This window comes from Malaclemys terrapin, chromosome 15, assembly GCF_027887155.1.
Source record: "Malaclemys terrapin pileata isolate rMalTer1 chromosome 15, rMalTer1.hap1, whole genome shotgun sequence".
NCBI lineage: Eukaryota > Metazoa > Chordata > Testudines > Emydidae > Malaclemys > Malaclemys terrapin.
In genome coordinates, this window is record NC_071519.1 from 22,404,227 (window position 1) to 22,429,794 (window position 25,568).

General features: G+C 43.3%; 1 protein-coding gene across 4 annotated transcripts in view; it reads left to right on the forward strand.

Moving 5' to 3' along the window:
- PRDM10 (PR/SET domain 10) overlaps positions 1-25,568 on the forward strand; it is a 73,881-nt gene that overhangs the window by 18,989 nt on the left and 29,324 nt on the right. For all 4 annotated transcript variants that reach the window (XM_054005544.1, XM_054005543.1, XM_054005546.1 and 1 more), the window contains 9 exons: positions 822-881; positions 4,443-4,562; positions 6,333-6,552; positions 7,035-7,276; positions 8,566-8,769; positions 11,564-11,636; positions 12,591-12,708; positions 13,926-14,055; positions 19,581-19,808. In XM_054005544.1, coding sequence (XP_053861519.1) covers positions 822-881; positions 4,443-4,562; positions 6,333-6,552; positions 7,035-7,276; positions 8,566-8,769; positions 11,564-11,636; positions 12,591-12,708; positions 13,926-14,055; positions 19,581-19,808 — 1,395 coding nt within the window. The remainder of the gene's footprint in view (positions 1-821; positions 882-4,442; positions 4,563-6,332; positions 6,553-7,034; positions 7,277-8,565; positions 8,770-11,563; positions 11,637-12,590; positions 12,709-13,925; positions 14,056-19,580; positions 19,809-25,568) is intronic.

The window sequence follows — 25,568 nt, forward strand, 5'->3', positions numbered from 1 at the left end:
GTGTATATATAATATATTTAAAGGGAGAGAGACCTTGTCAAGAGCATTTAATCCCTTTGCTGATATGGCAGCATGCATATTAACATTGTAAAGGAACTGTATTTGGTATATGGGGCAACACCAGAGTTGCCTTTTGCCCCATTTTCCACCTGTGTCATACAGCTCTGAGATAGTATATACAGAGTTTATCATAATATAGTGCATAAGCTGCCAGCAATCTTCAAGTCCCATCCAGTTTGAGAACTTCTTTTAAGGGGCTAGCTCCCACACTTGCAGAATGATGGAATTAGTAGTCTAACAGTCTTCCGTCTCCAACTTCTTTGATCCTGGCTCAATTCCATTTTGGGTAAACATTTTACCTCTCTAAATCCCCCTGTAATTTCAATTGAATCCAATATGTCTAAATTCTTGCCTTTAATTGTTCTGTAGTGTTGCTGTGTACTGTTAAACAGCTGTTGTATTTCATCCTAGAGGTTGTTACCCTTTAGCAATGGAGAAAAATATTATTCCATATATACGATCAGTAAAGTCTGTAAACACATTTTGGGTATCTGAATGAAAGGTGCTATATTAATGTAAAATTATTATCCTCTTATAGAGCTGCCACTAGTCTATATGGAGGCCACTAGTTTCAGTTTAATTTCTACATACATAGGGTTACTGGTATAAATTGAACACAGCTGTGTCTGTTATATGCACTTTAGACTTCAATAAAATAAATAATTCTTACATAGGTTGCTTCTTAGCAGGAGAGTAATTCTCTTTGTGTGATTTGGTAGTAAACTGAGGCCTGATTGATAAGCCTTTTTCGCTTTGTTTAGACTCTGTTTACAGACCCGTCCCAAGTGGCTTATGTCCAGCAGGATGCCACAACACAGCAGGTGAGAAGCATTTTTTTTCTACTGGATCCTGAATACCACAGTGAAGGAACTCTCAGGGAATGCAAAGGGGCACCGTCGTGAATTGTGTATTCTACTGTGGTACTTTGAGTTATGTCCAGAACAAATCGTGTTCTCTTTCAGTCATTCAGTACCAGCTTCTTGGTGATCATGAACAACCAATCTTACAATAACAAGCCAGTGCTATCTTGACCAATGTGTGTATAAATGAGTAGAAAAATTGTAGCAGAATTCAGTTTTAAGCTTTAAAGGGGTTATATTACTACTACTCTGATTTTTTTTCCTCCTTAATATTATGAAACATCCCTCAACAGTGTCCCTTTAAATGGGAGAATAGATCTGTGTGATTTTGTTTTGTTTTGTTACTTCTTTTGGTTTTTAGTGTAGTCACAGGTAGCCAGGGCTTCTAGGTTTCCTCAGACAGGGTCTGATCCAAAGACCACTGAAGTCAATGGAGTCTTTCTGCTGATATCAATGGACTATTATGGATCCAGTTCTTAATTTGCCAAACATTTCTCAGGTATTTCTTAGGAAAGTAATTGTAAAGGCTAAATAGTTAAATTACTTGGTCCATGTCTGATATGTGTATCCCAGGCTTTCTGCTTGTTGTGCTCACCAGTTTAAAATTGACTAGGAGCAGCATGAAATTGAGGACTGTGGTTGTGAAGGCGGGATGATGCAAGATTTTTTTTTCTGGGTGGGTGGGGAAGGATTGTTTTTCATTTTATCTAATATGTATCCAAGGATTGGATAGTTCAAGGAAATGGTAATAAGATATGGATACTTTCACTTCTAGGTTATTGGTTTAAAGTCAGCCCTGGTCATTACTGATTTAAAAATCATGACCATTTGATAGCAGTTTAGTGACCTATATGAAGTGAGATGGTAGATCTCAATCATTTCCATAGTATAAAAGCTACCACTGCAATTGATTCTCTCCTGCAACCTTGTTGACAGTCTCAGCAGAGACTCGAAGGAATGAACAGAGACAGAGAACAAGGTCCTTTCTCACTGCTAGAAGGAGACCCTCCAGATCAGGGTCGAGGCGCCTGGGTAGAATGCGAAGGAAGCTTACAGTGCTGTTGTCTGTGCTCCACCTATTCTGTGGATAGAGGATTGCAGTCCGTAGTTGCCATTCTGGCATTTTTTATTAGATTGGATTCACATTTAAAAATAACAAACAACCCCCACCCTTATTATTGTCTATTTAATCTGTGTTTTTCCAGCAGGCTGTAAATGTCTGATCAAACTTAAAACCAGAAACAATGCAAGTTATACACTTAAAACACAGCAAAGATACTGGTTCCCATCCCCACACACAGGAGCGGCGCCAGGGTTTTTGGCGCCCTAGGCAGGGGTCCTTCCGTGCTCCTGGTCGTTGTCGTCAATTCTGCGGTGGGGGGGGTCCTTCCGCGCTCCCGGTCTTCGGGACACTTCGGCGGCGGGTCCCGGAGCGAGTGAAGGACCCGTCGCAGAATTGCCACCGAAGACCTGGAGCGCGGAAGGACCCCCCGCCGTCGAATTGCCGCCCCCGCAAATCCTGGTGCCCTAGGCAACCGCCTAGGTCGCCTAAATGGAAGCACCGGCCCTGCCCACACATACGGTATCTCCTGATAATAACAGGATATGCCACGTGGGGACCAAGTGGTTTATTTCTATATCCCCAACCCTCCCACCAAAGTCCTGCCCCTACACCAACATCTTTTAATATCATAATTTTTCCAGGCTAGGCCTTCCATTTGTTTGTGAGCCGTTATCATATCATTAGAGCAGCTGCTGCTTCCGCGGGTGTTATACACACACATTTCCTGTGTGACATCTGAACTAATCATAGCAGTTAAAATGATAAAGAAGGCTCCTCTTGTCTTTCAAAAGAACTCGATATGAAAGGGCCATTCCAAGCTTTTTTTAAAGTAATGTTGATTCCTTACAATGCGCGTCATGGAGATGAGAGTAACAATGTGTTTGAAGCGTGATATATGTGGAGGTGCTAATAGGATATACGCACAGACACAAGCTTTGTGTGAACTCCTCATTGCTGGCAGGTCTGGAGGCATGCCACTGAATAATGATGCCTATTGCATTGCCATTTGGCATCAGGAAACGTCAATACCAGACAGTTAATTTCAGCTGTCTTCTTGGCTGCATCCTGGTCATTTTCACACTGCTCTCTGCAGTCCTAATTTGAAAGCAATTTTATAAATTAGACCAATTAAAACAACAACAAATTCAAAGGAACTAGGAACTTGAGTATCCATGTATTTTGGGGTTTTGCGGATACAGACTAACACGGCTGTTACTCTGAAACCTGTCATGTATTTTGGGGGTTTTGGTTTTTTTTTTGTCTGTTCCCTGAGAGAATATTTTGCAGCCTTTTGGGGAATTGTACTCATTTACACCTCTCTAATATACTGGCCAATGCATCCATTCTGTAGTGCCCACTCTAGCCCCTAGTGAAGCCTGGGCTGTTCTAATATTATCTCTTTTAGAGCAGAACTAGAATTAGAAAACATATACCACCTCCATATATATATATATCTATAAGAGGGACTTTCTCCCTCTCTGTTCTTGACTGCACACCTTTTGTTCTGGTTTTTGATCATCATTTAGTTCTCTCAAGGCCTCTCTATAGATGGACATGGGTTTGTGTCTCAGTTGAAAGACTGCTTATATAATTATATGCAACACTAGCACCGATGCAGTGTTAAAGATTAAGAAAGGTGAAAGTTCAGACAGCACAGTGATGAACGTCATGTAAAATACCTGCATAGATAAGTAGAAAGCAGCACTCAAAAGTCAGGAAAGGTCATTCCTGCAATATTAATTCGGCAGTCTTACACATCTAAATTGTTCTATGGGAGAGGTAAATTAATGCACTCAATAATATTGTAAATTAAGATGTGTGTTACTATAACAAGGAAAACAAGAATAGAAAAATACTACATGTGCCGTGTGGCCAACTAAGGAGGGCAGTAGATAATGCTAACTTTTGGAATCCCGAGTTTTGAGTGCTTCATCTCTCAACTTAATCTTTTTATTACTAGTTTCTTTAATGTATTGTTCCTTGGTTTGTTAAAGGAAAAGAAACAGAGAAGAAATTAGGGAGCTATAGTCTTTGTTGCAAGGGAAAGGAAAAGGGAGGGAAAAGTGTGTATGTGGGAAGAACAAAAGAAAAAACAAAGTCCCTGGTGCATTAGTTCTAGCAGGAACCAGCTAGCTAAAGGGCATTTAAACACACTTGCAGCTAGCATGGTTTTAATCCCAGACTGGAAAGGATCTTAAATTAAAGCTGAAAGCCGGAGATGGAATATGCCAAAGCTGCAAAATTCAGATCTGGATTCAAAACCCTTTCCCTCCAATTCAGGAATGCTTGGGTCCAGGTGCCTGGTTCAGGCCCATCACCTCTACCAAAAACACCTTTAGAACTCTGCATTTTTTTTCATCTTGTGAAGAGCTCCAAGAAGCTTTGTATGCAGGGCACTGCCCGTGTGTAAGTGACTGATAGAAATGCTGTAGTGCTAAAATGAGTGCCTGTGATTTTAGGTAACTGTGCTCTTGCCTGCCGCTGCTCAGAGTATGAATTCCACCAACCTCTCCGTGCTTGGCAACGTTGCCGAATCCCCACAGCAAATGGCTCTGGAGCAGGGTCCACAAGCAGACAGAGTAAGTTGACAGGACCCCTTTTCTTTTAACTGTAAAGGTACTCTGATGTCACTGCTCCATGGAAACAGATGATTAAATATGTCTGAGTGATGCAAGAAGCGATGCAAAAAAAAGTTTTAGTGAAGGCTTCTACAGCATTCCACTGTCTTATCATACAATATGGGGCTTTTTTGAGGGGGCGGGGGATATTTGTTTAATGTATAGTGAAACATGCTCTAGGGACTGTTCTATCTGAAGCAATCACTTTAAAGCAGCGGTTCTCAAACTGTGGGTCGGGACCCCCTTTGAATGGGGTCTCCGGGGCTGGCTTAAACTTGCTGGGGCCCGAGGATGAAGCCCGAGCCCCACTGCCGAAGGCCGAAGCCAAAGCCTGAGGGCTTCGGCCCTGGGCGGCAGGACTCAGATTTCATGCCCCCTGCCTGGGACTGAAGCCCTTGAGCTTCAGCTTTGGCCCCCCTGCCTGGAGCGGTGGGACTCGGACTTTGCCCCCGCTCCTCCCCGACCTGGGACAGTGGGACTTGGGCAGGCTCAGGCTTCAGTCCCACTTCCTGGGGTCAGGAAGTAATTTTTGTTGTCAGTAGTGGGTTGCGGTGCAATGAAGTTTGAGAACCCCTGCTTTAAAGTATTCTCCCAAGGTTTTGAGTATCAAATTTAGTAATCCCTGCTATTATATGTGACCAGTGTCGGTTGTTCTCTTTTTGGTAGTCTGTTAAGACAGGTTTTACAATATACAGGTCTGTTTCATCTTACGCTGGGGTTACGTTCCGTGGTCAGCGCGTAAAGCGAAAACCGCGTATAGTCAAAATTACATTGAATGTAATGGCGGGCAGAATCGCCCGCACTACATGAACAGTATTTAAACTGTTATTTTTCTCTTTTTTTTGGTTTTGTTTTTGTTTTTGCCGACCGTGTAAAGCTGAATTCGCACATGTTAAATGTGCGTAAGATGCGACAAACCTGTATAATCTTTCTTGTTCTCTTTCTGAGAGACCTGTTTTGGAGGTTGGATATTTTTGTACATTGTGGAGAATTTACCTCTGCTTTTTGTGTGGATGAAGACAAAGAAAATCTTCATTAAAATTAGAGCTAAAACGAAACATCCATTAGCTATTAAGAATCAGCCTTGTTGTCTTACATTGATAGGATTTTAGATCTTAATTATCTACTGCGTTATTGAACTCTGCCTGTGTGGTGTGTGTGTGTTTGCATGCGCGTGCGTGAGAGAGAGTGTGTATGAGAGAGAGAGATTGTGAACTCTGCCTCTGTGTGTATGTAAGGGGTTGTTTTCATTTGCTTTCGTGGTAGGAGGGAGAAGATCATATGTCAGAGCATTGAATAATTGCATTTTATAAATCAAAATAAATTAAAATAGACCCAAAGTACTTTCTTCAAGCACAGATAGGGAGTGGGATTTGTTTAGTTGCTAAGACCCTCTGAAGATTCAAAATTCCTCTCATTTGGTGCATCCTCCTGATGTGTCACTGTTTTATGGGGTTGGGTAGATATTTTCACCAAGCGCCTACCTGGGAAGGTTCACAGTACTATGAACAGTGAAGCATTACAGGGCACATAGGCTCAGCGGTGATATACTCATGATTTCACTCTCCCTCATTTTCTGTTTGGTTACCAAAGGAAACAAAGAGGTGAAGAGTAGATTAGCAATAATCTTGTTTTCTTGCCTTTGTGATAGAGGTGATGATCTAATTGTGAGCTTTGATCCCCTCTGGATAGGAGAGCCATCTAACTTTGTGTTGTGAATTCTTTCCTCAGGCATCATTACCAGTGCATAACCAGGTATTACCTCCTATGGAGGCAGTGGATGGTTCTGATCCTTTAGCACCTTTGCAGAACCCAATGGGGAGGATGGAAACGAAAGAGGAAGATGATGACGACGACGAGGATGATGAAGATGAAGACGAAGACGGGGAAGACACCGACTTGGATGAATGGGACCCAGATCCACCTCGACCCTTTGACCCCCATGATCTGTGTAAGCGTAAGAGGAAGCATTTAGTTTACTGCCCTCTTCCCCCTTCCCTAGTTGGTTGTTTTTTTGGTCAACCATTTGGTAAGTGGAGTCAAAGACCGTGCAGGGCTTTAGAGATCATAGCCAACACCTTGGATTGCACCTAGAAGCATATATACTCACACCAGCCTTTATCTGACTTCGATGGTGGGCAGCTGCATTCTCCATTAGCTGGGGCCTCTGAGATGCTTTCAAGGAGTGAGTGCACTGTTTGCTTATAAGTAAAACGTGAGGCTTCTCTTCTATGTTTCATTGTAAGATGACAGCTTTCTTAAAGCATAAACAGACCATTAGCTTGAGTGCTGTGGTACCTGCAGCAGTTTCTGGCAAATATTCAGGTCAGAGGCAGTTAAAGGGGGATCATATCTTGTGTGTAAGGGCCTTTCTTTATGCCAGTGCATGGGAATTCATGTCCATTATTCATTTCCTCTCTGACTGTGTTGCAGGGTGTGAAGAGTGTAATAACGCACATCCCTCGGTGTGTCCAAAACATGGACCCTTGCACCCAATCCCAAACCGGCCAGTGCTGACCAGAGCAAGAGCCAGCCTCCCCCTGGTGCTCTATATAGACAGGTTCCTGGGCGGAGTGTTCTCCAAAAGACGCATTCCCAAACGCACACAGTTTGGCCCCGTGGAGGGACCGCTGGTCAGACAAACTGAACTGAAAGACTGCTACATCCATTTAAAGGTAACACTCTGAGTGTGTGTGTGTGTGTGTGTGTGAGAGAGAGAAAAAGAGAGACACCTTACACCTACTTGTTTTTCGTGCCCTAGAATCTGTTGTTGTGATTTTATCAGAGGTGTTCTCCCGACACCTTCATCTTACTGCAGTGCAACTGTTACCAACCTGGTACAGCCAGAGAGCTACTTAGTCATCCAAGGTAGTTGCAGGGAGCCACAAAAGAGTCAAGGTGCACATCCTGATACTATTGTGCTATGACATATCTGTCTCATGACACTGAGTGCTATGATTCACTGTTAGTTGACTAAAGCAGAGTGTCAACACAAACGTTGCAACTCCATCTCAGGACATTTTGCAGCCATTGCATTGTGGCCTGCTGTGACTTCAGTTGGCAGAATTTCTTCTTTCTGACTCTTCCTCCCCTGACTTCTAGACGGAAGGGGGATTTTCTCCCTTTTTCAAATCTGTTTGGATGAAAGAGGAGGGATTTGACTGACTCTGATCTATTTGCTCACTGATTTGCATGCTGGGAGTACTCCTGTATTCAGTGGAGGTGAGGCCACAAAGAGCTTTGAGAATCTGTAGAGGCACAGACTGACGATCACTAGTCCACATAACCTAATACATTGGGTCAGGGATTGGCAACCTTTGGCATGCGGCCCATCAGGGAAATCCGCTGGCAGGCCGGGACGGTTTGTTTACCTGCAGCGTCCACAGGTTTGGCCGATCGCAGCTCCCACTGGCCGCAGTTCACCATTCTAGGCCAATGGGGGCTGTGGGACATCCCTCAACCCACGCCGCTTCCCGCAGCCCCCATTGACCTGAAGCGAGGAACCGCGGCCAGTGGGAGCTGCGATCGGCCGAACCTGTGGACGCTGCAGGTAAACAAACCGTCCCGGCCTGCCAGCGGATTTCCCTGACGGGCCGCATACCAAAGATTGCCAATCCCTGCATTAGGTCTTTGCCATCTCCAGTTTCCATGGCCTATTTGCAGAAGTACATCAGGTATAGATGAATGAACATAGTTCTTTCACTCACCATCTGAGGGAGGGTCCACTGTCTTTGCATGTCCCTTACAATCATAGATCCCATCTGTGTCTATTTTTAAGCCCCTTCCTAGGTTCCATCTGTTACCGGAGTCCTGTGGGCAAAGTGAAAATCTCAGCTCTGGCTGCATTACCTTCCTCATGGAGAAGCTGTAGTTGTCAGAACAGATTTTTAAGGGCTCAGGTTCCTTTGTATTATGTGACCACTGTGGAATTCGACTACTCTGTGCATTTTGGTTTTTGCCTCAGGTGTCTCTTGAGAAGGGTGACAGAAAAGACAGGGATTTACAAGAGGATCTGTGGTTTGAGCTGTCCAGTGAGGCGCTTTGTAACTGGATGATGTTTGTGCGTCCAGCCCAAAACCACCTGGAGCAGAACCTGGTGGCATACCAGTATGGCCACCATATTTATTATACAACAATTAAGAATGTGGAGCCCAAACAGGAACTGAAGGTAAGAGACTGCAGTGCTCACCCATCATGATTCCCCTTTATAGTGGGAAAGAAGGTAAATTGAAATGTAGAAAATATCCCAAATACCCAACTCAGTTAAGATCCCACCTATGCTACAAATTGAAACCCTGTTATCCCTGGACTTAGTTATAACTTTAGTGTAGACCAGGGGTTGGCAACGTTTGGCACGCGGCTCGCCAGGCTAAGCACCCTGGCGGGCCGGGCCAGGCCAGTTTTATTTACCTGCTGACGTGGCAGGTTCAGCCGATCGTGGCCCCCACTGGCCGCGGTTCGCTGTCCCGGGCCAATGGGGGCGGCGAGAAGCCGCGGCCAGCACATCGCTCACCTGCGCCGCTTCTCACCGCCCCCATTGGCCTGGGACGGCGAACCGCAGCCAGTGGGGGCCGCGACCGGCTGAACCTGCCGCGTCAGCAGATAAATAAAACTGGCCCGGCCCGCCAGGGTGCTTACCCTGGGGAGCCGCGTGCCAAACGTTGCCGACCCCTGGTGTAGACAAAGCCTTAAACATTAGCCTTTATTGTTCTTAAATAGTCTGAGCAATTTCTTAACCTTTTTAGCTTGCTAGAGCAGATGGGGGCCTGATCCACAGCCCTGTGAAGTCAGGAGAAAGACTTTCATTGATTTCAATGGGTTTTGGATCAGATCCTAAGTGAGGAAGCTCAAAATAAATGTATACAAATGATCTCTCTCTCATAGTGTACTCCTAGCCGCCATCTTGACTTGTACTCCACTGATTATAACCTAACTAGTACTGCAACAGTGTTATGCTCTGTTTTCCTGTTCCCATTCGTCCCACCCGCACCTGAATATCATTGGCTGCTGGTGTACTAGTGCTCTGTAAACTAATGAGGTCTCTTGGTTCACTCAACTTTCCTGTGACTTTTGAAACTTATACTCCACACATAGAATCAAATTTTTAGGTTTCTGGTTAAGAACATGATGAAGTTACTTTTTGTCCCAGACTGAAAACATTTTAATTAAATTGAGCTTAGTGCGGGATGGTTGGGAGAGGCTGTTTTAATTTCAAACATCCATTTTGAGAACTAATTAGAAGGCTGATTGCTGCTGTCAGGAATTTTCTTGCTGTTGTCTGTGTCCTCCTTCTCCCTCTGTCTCTCTCTCTCTTGCCTTGTCTACACACAGAAGTTTCATTAGCTTAACATAAATCTGTTTTAAACCCAAGTAGTGAAATCAGTCCAAAACCCTGTGTAGAGAGACACTTATTTTGAAGTTAGAGTGACATTTTTTGTTTTATCTTAAATCTGTTCCAAATCATTTTAAGCTGAATCAATATAAGCCTAGTTTATATCAGTTTAAGACTGTCAATATGGCCTTTTGTTCCTGTTTAACTAAACCAAATTGAAATCACACTGTGGATAAACCAGCACAAATCTGCGTCTTGACAAGCCCTTAATCTTGTTTCATGTATTAGCAGTGCCATTTGGGGGTAAAAATCAGGCTGATAATAGAGAGTTCAAACATCTCCATAGTATATTTTCCTTTCCCCAATTAGGCATTCATGAAACAGTAAGTTGTGTGTAAGAATGGAGCCAGGAGGGTCATTAAAGCAGAAGCTTACCTTGCTTGACAGACTCATGGACCTTTGTTGTTAATGAGCTGTTAGTTTCCCTTTTCCAGAAAAATTTGTCCTCTCAGTGAGGTGCCTGGGAAATAACAAATACCTGCTAATGACTCCAACAAGAGCATCATTTAGGCTTGGCTTCTGCGATAGAAATGTACTCGGTCCTCCCAGAAGTGAAATACACAAATGTGTCCCACGTCTTTCACTCTAAAGGCTTTGTCTACACTACAGCTTATGTTGCAGGACTTATGTCACTCGGGGTGTGAATAACCCCCCCCCCCAACACCTTGAGAGACATAAGTTACACCAACATAAGTGCGGGTATGGACAGCGCTATGTCGGCAGGAGAGCTTCTCCCACCAACATAGCTACCGTTACTCATTGGAGGTGGATTAATCATGTCGATGGGAGAGCACTCTCCTTTTGGCATAGAGCGGCTACACGAGAGATCTTACAGTGGCACAGCTGCGTCACTGTAAGCTCTCTGGTGTAGACATAGCCTAAAATCCTGTTTAAGGCTCAGCTAAACAAGCCATTTGTAAGTTCAGTCTTTTTAATGAGATGGGTTGGTAACCTCTGAAACAGTACCAGAATCCTAACCTTGACCCTGCCTCTACTGAAATCCTTATCCAAGCTGTAGTAATTTTCTGTCTTGCTTACTGCTCTTCCCTCTTCATTAGGCTTCCTAAATCCCTGTTCTCTAAATTACAGGGAGTCCAGGTTTTTCTGTAGGAAGCAGGAGCATGATGCTCCAATCCACTATTACTTTAGACACATTTTAAAACGAATCTCTGCATGCCATGCTGCATATTGTCTGTAAAGAGAAAAACGACCATCTCTTCTGGAAGAATCCCTGCTAAACATGTATTCCATCTTTTAAGATCATATAGTCAAGTCTAGTGAGATTAACCTCATTTCCTTTCCAAGTAGTGGTTACCATGTGTGAGATGAAGATTCATATTAGGAAACGGTACCTGAAAATCAAATGGATACACTTTGTGAGCAGTGCTGTTTTATTCCTCAGCGGGGGCACAATGAACTCAGCAGGCTTTATCAAGGGTGAGAGGAGCAATACAAGTTATTGGGTCAGATGAGAGGACTAAATGCAATGCTTAAGAAAGCCTCCAATGAATTCCCCTCACTTCAGGGTTCATCTAAGAAGATGTCTTTTTGCCTTGTGTGTCTGCTCCAGGTGTGGTATGCGGCCTCCTATGCAGAGTTTGTGAACCAGAAGATCCATGACATATCCGAGGAGGAAAGGAAAGGTAGTTTGGTCTTTTCTCTTTCCTCCTTCTCTGTGGCTGTTGTTTTAAAAAGAGGTGGCTAATGTTATGACCCATTATAATGGTCCCAATCCTTCAGGCAAAAATTCAAATAGAAATCTTACCTATGCCGGAGCTCCAATATGGGGCCCTCCATTTGCTGTTATAACGCTAAAATCAGGATAATTCAGCCTCATGCTTAAGAGCTTCAGATTATTACCAGAGGATGGGCACAAAATTTCCCCCCATGTATATGGGTATATTACTGGGGGCTGCAAGAGTGGGGGTTGCTTTTCTCTGAAGTGTCAGGTCACTGATGGCGGTGGAGTCCTGTACTCAAAGTACCAATGGTAGGATCCAGTATGATATATCTGTGTTGCAGTTTTTCTGGGAAGTTTTGCTGGACAGTGTAAATACAATAAAACCTAACCTATACTAAGGAGAACATCCTCACTTCCCTCCTGTCTTAAATAACTGCTTTAGAGTCTCAAGGAGGTTTAACCACATATACAAAGGAATTGATTTTTGCTGGTCCGATAAGCTAAGCTTACGTTTCTGGGTATGTTGGACTGTATTTTTGTAATTATTTACTTGAAAGACTTATCTTTCAACAATCTTTATGTTGTTTAGAAATGCAGCTTAATGTAGGGAATTTGTTAGGTGGGCAGTGTAAATATTTAATCTCCCTCTGGCCTTCAATATAAATGTTCCTCAATCCCATTCACGACCCTCTGCCTTTTTCTGCAATCAGCTGATGTCAGCCTGTAGATCAGGGGTGCTAAGGGAGAAGCTTGCAAGCCACATAGAGCTATACAGTAGAGTGATTGCAAGACACAGTCTTCAGTATGGAAATGTGGCCCACAGAGACTACTGGGGACAGAAGGACTTGGAGGAAACTTGGGACATTTAATTGTTGATGACTGAGATGCTGTCATTGATACTTCCAACTTAATATAGTTCTCCGCGACCAAGAGAAGAACTGGCCATGTTATGAATGCAATCGTCGCTTCATGAGCTCAGAACAGCTCCAACAACACCTCAACTCCCATGATGAGAAGCTGGACTTCTTTAGCAGGTATTTATGATTTTGCAGAAACTGAATTTCCCAACTCCCAGCACTTTATATCCTGACTATTGATAGCACTAGTGATAGGTGAATCTCAAAAGGCCTGGCTTTATTATTAATTATATAGCACAGTAGCACTCCCTGCGTCCATCACGAGTACAGTAGTAGTTATTTGCAAACTTGTGACTGGGACCCAGTGGAAGTTTAGGAAGTGGTTGAGATCTCTTGGAGATCTCCGTGTACCGAAGCTGCAGCGGCGCTTGTCGGGAACGGAGAAAAGTAGTAAAAGAAAGGGCCTCTGAACCCAGGAGTTTACAGTCCCACTCAGACAAACATGGGACAATGGCTCAGGCAAAAGAATGTAGGGAGATATCACTGGGGAAGTGATTGGCATAGGTGGCTTTGTATAAGAAGTGATTTGAAGGAAGGGAAGGGCACTTGTTATGTGGGAAGTCGGGGTACAATCCTGTCCTATTAAAGTCAGTGAAAGTTTTGCCGTTAACCTCAACAGGGCCAGGATTTTAGCCATTTGGATGCTTATCAAATTTACCCTGACCTCTTGAGTCTACAGAATTGGGCTAGAAATCTCAAGAGAACCAACCTTCTAATGACATTTCTGGTGCATCAGCTCCCTGTGGGGCCAGAAATTGAAAATACAGAAATGTCCAAAAATTACAAGTGAAAGGTTTGAATCTAGAAATGGACGGCAGGTCAGCAGGAGAGAGGGAAAATATCTCTTGTTTTTTCTGAACTTGATTGCATCTCTCTCATTAGCAAGTAAGTGGGTGCTAAAACATCCACATATAAAATGGAACCCCTCAGATTGCTGTCTGACATCAGTAGAGAAGCATCTTTCTTGGGACAGATGTTTTGCTTTCAGGTTTTAATGTTTTCCAGGATGCCTAGAGGGCTGCTACTGGCTGTCACTGTAGAGGATTTGATAAGAGCCAGTAGCTCCACTGCTTGTCCCTACAGTCCCACATCAAGTGACATATGTTTGTTTGGCATGGGGTTTTATTTCCATTGGGGGGGTGATAGAAGTATGCACCAACTAGAGACCCGGTTTTTGCTCCCAAGGTTTCTTCACTTTTTATAATTTACTGGAGGCCATTATTACTGAATTGACTGGGTAGTTTAGGCCTGATTGCTTAGAAAAGGTGCAGGAAAAGTGTGGTCTCCAAATCCATGTCCTCTTTCTCTAACTCGGAGCGCTGTATGTTCTGCAGAGCAAGAGGCAGAGGTCGCGGGCGAGGAAAGAGGAGGTTTGGGCCAGGCAGACGGCCAGGGCGCCCCCCGAAATTCATGCGCTTGGAAGTAACCAGTGAAAATGGGGAAAAGTGTGAAGAAGGAACTCAGGTATATTTGGGGGAGTGGTGGAGAAAAATGTCATCTAGGATGTAATCTCTTGATTTATGCCTGTGTTACTGAGGGCAGAATGCGGCCGCTAGTTTTTATTGTTCTGGTAATTGCACCTCAGTCTGGGGAAAGCACAGTAATTTATTTCTAACTTGCATTTCTACAGCCCTTTTTATCCCAACGCAATTCACCCCTTACTGGAAAACAGCTACGGGATGGAACCTGGCAGCTGTTTAACAATGCCACAGTAGTGACAGCATTACACAGCTGTGTGGGGTGGACAGTGGAAAAGGTCAGCTCCAGTTGAAACTGCAGGGGGAATTTAGGAAAGCAGTGGAATTTGGCTGGGACACTAGGACCAGGTCTACACTAGAAACTTGCTATATAATAATGTTGGTTAGGGGTGTGATTCTCTACAATATTTTTATACCAGCCAAAAGCCTGAGATGCAGTTATACCAGCATAAAAGGTTCTTTCTCTGGTACAGTTTATTTCATTTGGGGAACTGATATAAGCTATCCCTGCAAAAAAAACCTCTCTTTTGCCAGGATAAGGTGCACCTCACCTGGGAGGTGGGGGAGTGTTGCTGGTATAGCTATGCCAGCAAACTCTTTCCAGTGCACATCAGGCCTAGAGTTAATGCCCTTCTTTTTACGAAAAGTGTCAAAAGTGATCAATGGTTCAGTTTTATGTCTCAGATGAAAACTGACATCTGGAGCAATGATCTGCCCTTTGGCATGTCGCTGGGGCATTGGTTCAGTACTGACTCAGTGGGAAGAGTGCATCCATTGCATACAAATGACTCTATTGCATCTTTTAATGCAACACTTAGGAAGAGGCAGATCTATGTAATTGAGGACTCCCTAACTAAGAAGAACGGATAGGCATGTCACCAGAGCTGATCCAGAGAACAGAAGGGAGCTAAGGTATGGGATGTGAACCTGAGGCTGTAGAGGATCCTAATGAAAGCAGGAAAGAATCCACTGATTATCATCCACGTGGGAACAAATGATACTGCTAGATTCTCACTGGGGATGTGTTAAGGAAGACGATGCCAGGCTGGAGAAGATGCTTAAAGAAATGGAGGCTCAGGTGATCTGTAGTGGGAAGAGGAGAGCAAAGGCGAGACAAGATTAAGATGACCAACAGATGGGTCGGGCAGTGGTGCTATAAGGAGGGCTTTGGGATGTTCGTCCACTGGGAGGCATTCTCGAACAGAGGACTGTTCTCATGGGATGAACTCCACCTGATCAGGGAGAGTAATGGACTTCAAGGGTGGAGGTTGGCACAACTGATTAAAAGAACTTTAAACTAGGAATTCAGGAGAGACAGCTGTAATCTCCATGCCTGATTCCAGTATTGAGTGGGAAGAAAATCAAGTAAAGGAGGATACTGCAATGGAGAATAGAACAACAGCGGGTAGGAGAATGGACATCAATAGGAAAGATGGTACCATTTCCACTGACAGTAACAGTCAGGTAGGCGATACTGGCAGAAAAATGACTGTACCTAATTTGGCAAGAAATCTGGGTGAGGCCAAGCAGAAACAACAAAGATGTCTGTACAACAATGCAAGGAGCCTAGGGAACAAAATGAAGGTACTAGAACTACTGGTGCAGGCAGTGAAACCAGACATTATAGGGATAACAGAAACATGGTGAAATAATAGTCATGACTGGAATACAGGCATTAAAGGGTTCGTGCTGTTCAGGAGAGAGAGAAATAAAGGTAAAGGTGGTGGAGTAGCATTGTATAATAACGATGAGGTAGACTGTAAAGAAATAAGTGATGGAATGGATAAAATGGAATCTATTTGAGTCAAAATCATTTTGGGGGAAAATGTTAATAGAGGCTCTGCTGGGATGGTTCTTGGGGGTCTGCTACAGACCCCCAGGATCCAAATTGGATATGGCTAGAGACTTATTTAATACTTTTATTGAAGCAAATGCTACTGGGAATTGTGTGCTTATGAGAGACTTTAATTTCCCAGCTATAGAGTGGAGGACAAATGTTACTAATAGATATTCCTGGATGTGATAGCCAACAGATTTTTTTACCAAATAGTCACTGAACCAACAAGAGGTAATGCCATTTTATAGTTAGCATTGGTAAGTAGCAAAGACCTCATAGGAGAACTGGTTATAGAGGATAACCTTCGTTTGAGTGATCATGAATTAATTCAGTTTAAACTAAATGGAAAGATAAACAAAAATAGGTCTGCGAATAGGGTGCTTGATTTCAAAGGGCAAACTTTAAAAAATTAAGAGAATTAGTCAGGGAAATGAGTGGACTGCAGAACTCAAGAATGTGAATGTGGAGGAGGTTTGGAATTACTTTAAGCTAAAGTTGCAGGAGCTATTAACAGAAAGCCTACAAGGAATGGAAGAAGGAGTGGATCAGCAAGGAAAGCTCTCTCTTAGAGATCAGAAACTGTAGGGATAAAGTGAGATCTGCAAAAGCCAGAAAGGAAATGCAGATCTAATCTGCCTGGATTTCAGTAAGGCATTTAGTACAGTTCCACAGTGGAAACTATTAGCTAAATTGGAGAAGATGGGGATTAATATGAGAATTGAAAGGTTAGTAAGGAACTGGTTAAAGGGGAGACTACAGTGGGTCATACTGAAAGATGAACTGTCAGCCTGGATGGAGGTTATTAGTGGAGATGAAATTTAATAAGTCAAAGTTAAAGGTCATGAATTTATGGAATAACAACAAGAATTTTTGCTATAAGCTGGGAATTTACCCGTTGGAAGCGGCGGAGAAGAAAAGAGACCAGGGTATATTGGTCGATCACAAGATGACTATGAGCTGTCAGTGTGATGTAGCCATGAAAAAGGCTAATGCAATCCTAGGATGCATGAGGCAAGGTATTTCCAGTAGAGACAGGAAAGTGTTATTACCATTGACAAGGCACTGTTGAGACTGGAATACTGTGTGCATTTCTGGTCTCCCGCATTTAATTCAAACTGGAACAGGTGCAGGGCTACTGGAAGATGATCAGAAAAATGGAGAACCTGCCTTACAGGAGAAGACTTAAGGAGCTTGGCTTGTTTAGCCTAACAAAATGAAGGCTGAGGGGAGACATGATTGCTCTCTATAAATACATCAGAGGGATAAACACCAGGGAGGGAAAGTAGTTATTTAAGTTAAGGGTCAGTGTTGGCACAAGAACAAATGGATATAAACTGGCCATCAACAAGTGTAGGTTTGAAATTAAGCAAAAGTTTCTAACCATCAGAGGAATGAAGTTTTGGAAGAGCATTCAAAGGGGAGAGGGAGGGCAAAAACCCTACTTTTGTCAGACTGAGTGTGATACATTTATGGAGCGATTGGTACGATGAGGTTGCCTACAATGGTATATGGCCTATCCACAAGCGCTATTACCACATACAGTAGAACCCTGTTTATCCAACCCTCCATTATCCAGCTCTCCATATTAACCGAACAACCAGCGCAGACAGGTCCAGAAGTGGGCAATCTCTCCTGTGGCCACTAGATGACACGGTAGCCCTGCACTTTCCCATTATCCAGATTATCTGAATTTTTGATTATCTGATCTGGTTCCAATTAGATCGGATAAACAGGATTCTGCTGTATCTGCAACAGCTGGACACGGGACCCTAGAAAAGGAGTGCTCTGAGTTACTACAGCGAATTCTTTCCCAGGTGTCTGGCTGGTGGGTCTTGCCCACATGCTCCAGGTCTAACTGATGACAATATTTGGGGTTGGGAAGGAATTTTCCCTTAGGTCAGATTGGCAGAGATCCTGGGGGCTTTTTGCTTTCCTCTGCAGCATGGCGCAGGGGTCATTTGCTAGTTTGCACTAGAATAAATGGTGGACACTCTGTAACTTGAAGTCTTTAAATCATGATTTGAAGATTTCAGTAGCTCAGCTAGAGGTTATGGGCCTATTACAGGAGTCACTGGGTGAGGTTCTATCGCCTGCAATATTCAGGAGGGCAAATTAGATGATCATGATGGTCCCTTCTTGCCTTAAAGTCTATGAGTCTAAGTCTGTCATCTGGCACAACCCTACTTGTCTTAGCAGACAAGGCTCAAGGTGGTATGGCCACAGATAAATATAATTAAGTAGGTCCAAAGGATAGAACTGCTACTACACTCTACAACAGGCACCCTGTGAATACTGCGACGTGTCAACACTGAGTGCCATAGGAACATCACTGCTAGGGACGGGGGCGGACGTGGTGTAGCACAGCATCTCATTTAGGAGGCTCTCAAACTCTGCAGCCACTATAGCTGTGGTAGGGTTGGAGAGTTCTCATTACGCTGAGTAGCACAGTGAAAGAGACCTGATGCCCTCCTGACTCACATTGACTCAACTCAGTGCTGTGTGTGTTATCCACTGCTTAAACGAATGGCCTTGCCCAGCCTTTCGTAGATTTTAAAGTCAGAAGGGACTATCATCATTATCTAGTCTGACCTCCTGCGCAGAACTTCAACCAGGAATTCCTCATCAAGTTCAGCAATTTGTGGGAATTTACCAATCAAACCGGGATTTGAACCTTGGATCCTCAGATTAAAAGTCTCCCCTGACTGAGCATTCAGGGCTCGTAGCTGGATGCACTCCTCCTTGCAGCGCGCTCTTTCTCCTCCCCTTACTGCTGAGCTTTGCCAGGACATCTCTTGAGCTTAGATGCCCTTGGCTCCCTATTCCATGGCTTTCTTCTTACTCAAATTTCTCTAGTTGTTTTGTAAGCAGTTAATATAACAATCAATTATTTTTCTTAAGCTACTGGAATCTTCCATCCCAGAATATTTATTGGAATTTGTCAGGGAGGAGAATGTGGGGTTTGGGGCATTCTGCTTCTCACTCCCAACATCCCTTCCTCTTCTGAACTGGTTCCGAGAAACAGAAAAGCAGCTCCGCTGTGTAACAAATGTAAATTCAACACCCAGTTTGGTTTTGCTGCTGCCTAGAGAGATGGAGACTGGGAGTCGGATATGAAAATAAACAGGGCACAATTTTATGTCCTAGTGTCTTACTCCCAGCTTCACCACTCCCGTTAGTTTGCTGGATCGGGCAAACTTTGAACATGAAAATATCATCATATTTCAATTCACTTGACAATTAACTTGCACAAGAGAGAGACCCTCTGTATTTCCCCTGAGGCCTCATCTACACTAGGATTTTCCCTTAAAATTTCCCACTATGGCTAACAGGTTCATCTCCCTTGGTAACAGCAATAGTAGGGCACTAATGTAGCTAGGCCACCTGTGGTTTAATCCCTGTGTCATGAGCAGGCTTGGATAATATGGTGGTTAGAACCTGGGCTCCCGCCTGCAGCACCAGCTACGCTACTGCTCCCAGTGTTGCTACCACTGATGGAGCCGAACTGCTGTCAGCAATGGGAAATTTTAAAGGAAAAAGGCAAGTACAGACCAGTGTAATGAGTGTGATCATTTTAACAATATGCAGAAATCCAACCACCTGCCAATGGAGTATTATTAGAGCCTTTCTTGCTGGGTGAGGGAAATAATCACTGGCTGTGTGATTTGTGATTTCAGGACTTGCTGAATTTTTCCAGCAAGGGGCAGTTTGATGAGGCTGGACAAGCCACACTGAATGGGCTGGAACAGCAGGAGCAGACCCCAGTGCCACCAGAGACACAGTCGGCACTGGATCAACAGCCAGAAGGCCATCCAATGCAACTCCAGCAGCAGCATGATGAGAGCCCGGTGCCTACGCAGAGCACCATGACAGCAGATGACATGCGGCGAGCAAAGCGCATTCGGGTAAGTGAAGATGATGGTGGCCCTTGTCCTCTCCTGCCCTCTCACTTTGCTTTAGCCAGTGGAAGGCTTGGTTGGCCAGTCAGGCAACAGCTGGTCTTTTTCTCCAGTGTGGTGTCTGTCTTCAAATCCCAAACACAGCATCTCAAGCTCAGAAAACTCCCTCGCTCAGAAAGTAAGACAAACCTAATACAAAGAGTTAGTGTGTCATGAGATGCTAGTGAGATTTGGACACCAGTTGGAGCTGGTTCAATTCCAGCACAATAATTCTTTCATAGAAACATAGTCCATCCAAGTTGGCAGGCAGGAGCGCTCCGGACAGCCGTCCAAATCATGGTGCTGTGGCATGGACTAATGGCCTGTTCAGAACACCATCTGCGTGTCTCGCAGATCTGTTGGCTTTAGAAGTCATTGCTAAAGAGGCATTGTGTCCATTCATTCCTATGATGATGATGATGAAGATGAAGATTTGTAATCATAAAATTATTTCTTGGAGTAGGAAACCTCCTCCCTTTAAAAGCCGGTGCTGAGAACTTTACATACCAACAGCAAACACTTTGAACCTGTGCTTAGTGGCAGCTGAGAAAGCTGCTTTTTCCACCATGTGTGGGAGGGAAATGATTCAGGCAAATAATCCTCCAAGCCATGTAATTGTGAGATTGGTTTATTTAGCCTAAAATCTTTTTTTTCCCTCCTCCATGTGTAAAATGTTGATTACAGAAGGAAACAGCTGCAAACAAGTTGAGACTTCATTTTTAGGGGATGAGAGAAAGAGAGAGAGGATTAAAAAAAGAGACAATGAATGATTCTTATGGGGGACACTGAGCCAGATTTTACTCTCAGTGTCCACCAATGTCTATGTGACAGCATTGATGGTGTTACTTAACAGATACAGTGACTTAACTAAGAGCAGAATTTGGCCAAGTCACACTAAAAATGCATGAGTGTGAAACTTATTAAATGCTTGGCATCTACGAGTCACTGTTCCGTGAAGTGGTCTTTCTTTTGATCTTCCTCTCTGTTGAAAACACTAGACTAGTAATGGTGTGTTTATGTAAGTCCACCAGACAGCTGTAACCCAAGAACACTGGGAACATGGCTGGTAGTAGCAGACAGTGGTGATCAAACTATTATAGAGTAAGGAACCAGCTGCTGAAGCTCTGACAATAAATAGCATTGGACCAGTTCCCACGTATGTCTTGATTCATTTTGCATAAGATAGTACAACTTCTGTCCTATAAGGTGCAGTCGTGGGTGAGATGGGGAGAGGTGGTTTCATTGGATTTCTTTAATTACTGGATTTTAAAAGGTCTGAAGGTCTCACTCTTGGTTTGGCGGTAACGGGGAAAAGATTGACTTGGTTTGTCTCATGCATTAGCCTGTTTCCTGGAAACTTGAGTTTGGGTCACAAGTGAGATGAGTGTGGTGGTGATTTATTCCTCAGTGACATGTTTGTATCACAGATCTCCTTCCTCAGCTCCCCTTGCAGATTGGCACATTTGACAACCCTTGATTAGCAGAGCCCTAGAGATGTATGGTTCTTCAAAGCAGAGATTCTTCAACTCAAGGGGGCATTGCATGTGGGATGGTTGCATAGAGCCTGCCTAGGTTATGTTAGACTGTGAGCAGTTCTGTCATTCAACCTTAGATTTTAACCATGAAAATTCACACCGTACTGTGACAGTTTGTCAGAACTTACTCTTCCAATGTGTGCGTGCAATCCACTGTGCCCTGTTATCACAGCGTGTGGCTAGGAAATGTCATAAACCAGCAAAGGGAAGCCCAAGTTATGGTTTCAAATATGTAAAATGTCATTTATTTTTAAAGAACGGGTACAAAATTTGTGGCTACCCATTGGGACCTGGAACTAGGTAGCTGTAAGTCACCCTGATTACTTAGATAGGATTTCTTACTCGATAGCAATAACTTGGTGCTTGTCTTGACCTGACAGTTGAGAAACTATATAAGAGATATGAAAGTAATTTTATTTTCATCAATCAAGCTTTGTGAACCTCTTCTACCTTTCTAATAAAGGAATAAAGCATGAGGTGATGATAGGACTGCCCCTCTTAGACAAACAATTCCAGTCAAAGATTTAAAAGAAATAATTATCATGAAGAAGCCTTGTGTGATTTTTTCTAAGCCTTTATTAGGCACAAACCTCAGTTTTACTATGTCTCCTTCTGTTGCACTCTGAAATTAAACATAAAAAGGTATCCTGGAGTATGAGTAATATTAAAAAAATAATAAAGCTTTTACATATGTTCAGACATTTGCAACCTAGATGTAACTGAGGGTGCTTTGTTCAGTGAATTGATGTTCTTTAGAAATTACATGATTCTTTTATATCTGCAACAAAGGGGAGCAATATTCTTTGTATTTTAAATAACAAAACTTCTGCATTACAATACACAGTAATAATAGACTAGCTCTTAATGGACGTTTACACTTGTACCATTGCATTAGCGTTTATATCATCCTGTAGGATGCAGCCTCTTGAGAAAAGCATAGTAACATAAACCTATGCGTATGCAAGGCTGACAGTGTGTCCAGTAGAGGGCAGTATGCATGTAGGACTTGATCCAGCCCTTGGCTTCAGTGGGGGCTGGATCAGGTCCACAGTGAAGGAAGTACATAGATATATCTGTCATTCCTCTCTTGGGTTTCTTGTTTACAGCTCTGGCATTCATTTGCCTTTGCAGTTCTAGAACTTGTTGCCTGAAGTAGATATGTGGAGGGACATCACCTTTTTGCATGTATTCCATGAAGTAAATAATTCTCTTGAGACATTTTCTGTTTCATTTACTTGTGCAACATCACATGGCGAAGATACAAAGCTGTCATAACACAGTGTTACAACAATCAATATAAATATAAGACTTGCATTTGGAAAGCACCTGTCAAAATCAGGACCATCCTACATGTTTTGGGAAGGTACAGATCTACTTACCAAGAAGGCTACTATTTTTAGGCTCTACGTTAGAGGGAATGGCTTAATGGTTTAAATTTCTAGTTTGAAACACAGATTCACTGGAACAATAGGTTCAAATCCTGGTAGGATCAACACGTGCCTTCTTCTGTAGAGTTCATGGAGTTTACTCTGCGGGAGAGTAAACTCTTGAGATTAGAGCTTAAACACTGAGGTCCTGCCTTGTTTTGGGTGGACACTAACGACCCTATGGAACACTTTTTGTAAGAGTAGGGTGTGACAGACTGACAATATACTGGACAAACCTTATGGAATTAAGATAAACTTTATTGTATGAATTTAAACCTTATTGAATTAGGTTTAATACCTTTGGGGTCCATTGTATTAAAAATGCACTTTTTTATGTGTCATTGTGGAATCACATGCAACTCCTCGAGGAGGAAGGGGGTGCAAATGTAATTCCTCCGGTTATCAGCTTTTTGAAGCTCCCCCCCAGAAAGGTTCGGCTGTACTAGTTCAAACTGGATTCTTCACTGACCAACAGACAAAGAAACGACTTTTGGATAATTAGCCTGGTTTTACACAGGCCCAGGGCTTTCTTCTTGATCCCATAACTAGACAGGACCCCTGGCCCACAGCAGGTCCCAATCCTCAGGGAAGGGCTGGAAGAACTGGGCCTAACGAGGCACCATAAGACTGGAAAAAAGCAACAGAGGGTCCTGTGGCACCTTTAAGACTAACAGAAATATTGGGAGCATAAGCTTTCGTGGGTAAGAACCTCACTTCTTCAGATGCAAGTAATGGAAATTTTCACAAGCACATAAGACTGGGTGCTTGTTCTGAGATGAAGCTGTGATGAACTTGAAACCTTGGTGGGATGCTGAAGGACTGCTCCTGCAAGAGCCCATTTTAGAGTTGGGGTGATCTCTGGTAGCCTGTTAGCACGTGTGTAGGTTCTTTTATTGTTTGTAATGTGTTTTGTCTGTAGTGCTATTACCTTAAGAATAAAAGAGGCTTGCATAAAAAGAGCTTTGTGGTATACTCGTGGGCAGTCACACTGTTAGCCGTCTCTGAAGAGAAAGCCAGCAGGCCAGTTTGAGCAGCCTGTCTCTGCTGGGAATAACATGGTGAAGGCAGGGAACTGTTCAGCCTGGAAATAGCCTCTCAGAAGGACATGAGATGCGTGTCTCCCTTCAAGAGGGGTGACGGCCAGAGGAACCAGTGGGTGCCCTTACTGAAACATAGGCGGAGAATACAGGTGCAGTTGCCCTGAACTGTGACATAGGGGGTTACATCATTGTCCTTGGCTAAAATAAATGTTTCCTACCCACTGTTGTGCACCATCCAATGCGTTTGTTAGTTGCCACTCTCTGGATGCATTTCAAAAATGGCTGTACTTACCTAGGCTTGATCCTGAATGTTTCTCCGTGTGGATGAAGCCCTACACTCATGCAGAACAGCTTGCAGGACAGAGGTGCAGTTTGTAAAGCACAATGGGATCCTTCAGGCTGAAAGTCACAATGGAAATGTAAGAGATTATTAAATTCTGACGAGTATCGACCAGTAGGACAGCACTTAAATAAATCACTACCCGTTACTTCCCAGCAATCTGATCCTGGCATCCATAACCTCTTTATCTTCCCATAGCTACCACTTCTTGCCAGACACATTTCATTCTCACCGAGACTCTGGAGGGTTCATTATATAATTTTTAATAAACATCCTATCTGAGAAAACATGAAAGGCAGAAAGACAGTGTGTCTTAAAGGTTACCTGTGATTTTCATCTTCACTCTTACTCACATCTTAACTCCTTCTAGGCAGTTATTAACTGAAGGGCAAATCCTGAACTCCCTGCTTAGTTCTTACTGAGGCAAAACTCTCATTGGGAGTTTTGCCTGAGTGAAGAATGAGCTAGGACTTCCAGATCTGGCCCTGACTGATAATGACCCACAGGAGACTGATTTCTGCCAAAGCCAAGTCTTCTGTTTTACGGTCCATTTCATAACATAAATATTTTTCTCTCCCCCAATGCTGCCTGCTCAGCTGGAGCTGCAGGTAGGTTTGGTTTTTATCCTGTGTCTAACCTAATGGAACGAAACAAAATTGCCTGCCATGTCATTTTGTGCAACCTCTGCTTAATGTCTCCAGATGGAATCTGCGTTGTTGATGGTCTTGTGTTTGTTCTTTTGTATACAGATCATGCACAAAACTGAGTGTCATCCCAATAACTATGTGTTTGCATAGTTGCTCTTAGTCCCCTTCAGACTGATCCACTGCAAGGAATTAATAATAATTAGCTCTTTAAAAGATGTTTAAATGAATCATCCAAAACTTTAAGCTGGGTATTTAATGGGCTGTCCCTTTGCAGCCCCTGAACCTGATTCAAGTCTGTCTGGTGCACCTCTGTGTACCTGATTTTGGTAGTTTATGTTAGGCTTCAGTGGCTTTAGTAGTCTGGCAGAGTGTGGACCATAACAATATATTTTACACCTTTCTGTCTAGTGCTTTTAACAGTTCCCACTTAGGAAATACCTAATATGGAGTTGCATGCAATTTGAAAGAAACATTTTCAAGTACCTTGGGTTTGACCCGCCTTAAAACTACCTTAAATTTGGTGTTCAGTCATATAGATTCATCTAAATATCTAGTTTTCTAGTGAATTAACATTTCTTGTAATGACTATTAACAGGTATTGTGGTAATAAGCTCCATAGTAATGCCTCTAAATAAATAGTTTTTAAAAATGCAGCACTCGGTTGTTGATAAATATATTTCAACAGCTACCACCACTTGTGCTGGACTCCCAAACGTTCATTGTTGAAACTTTAGGGGG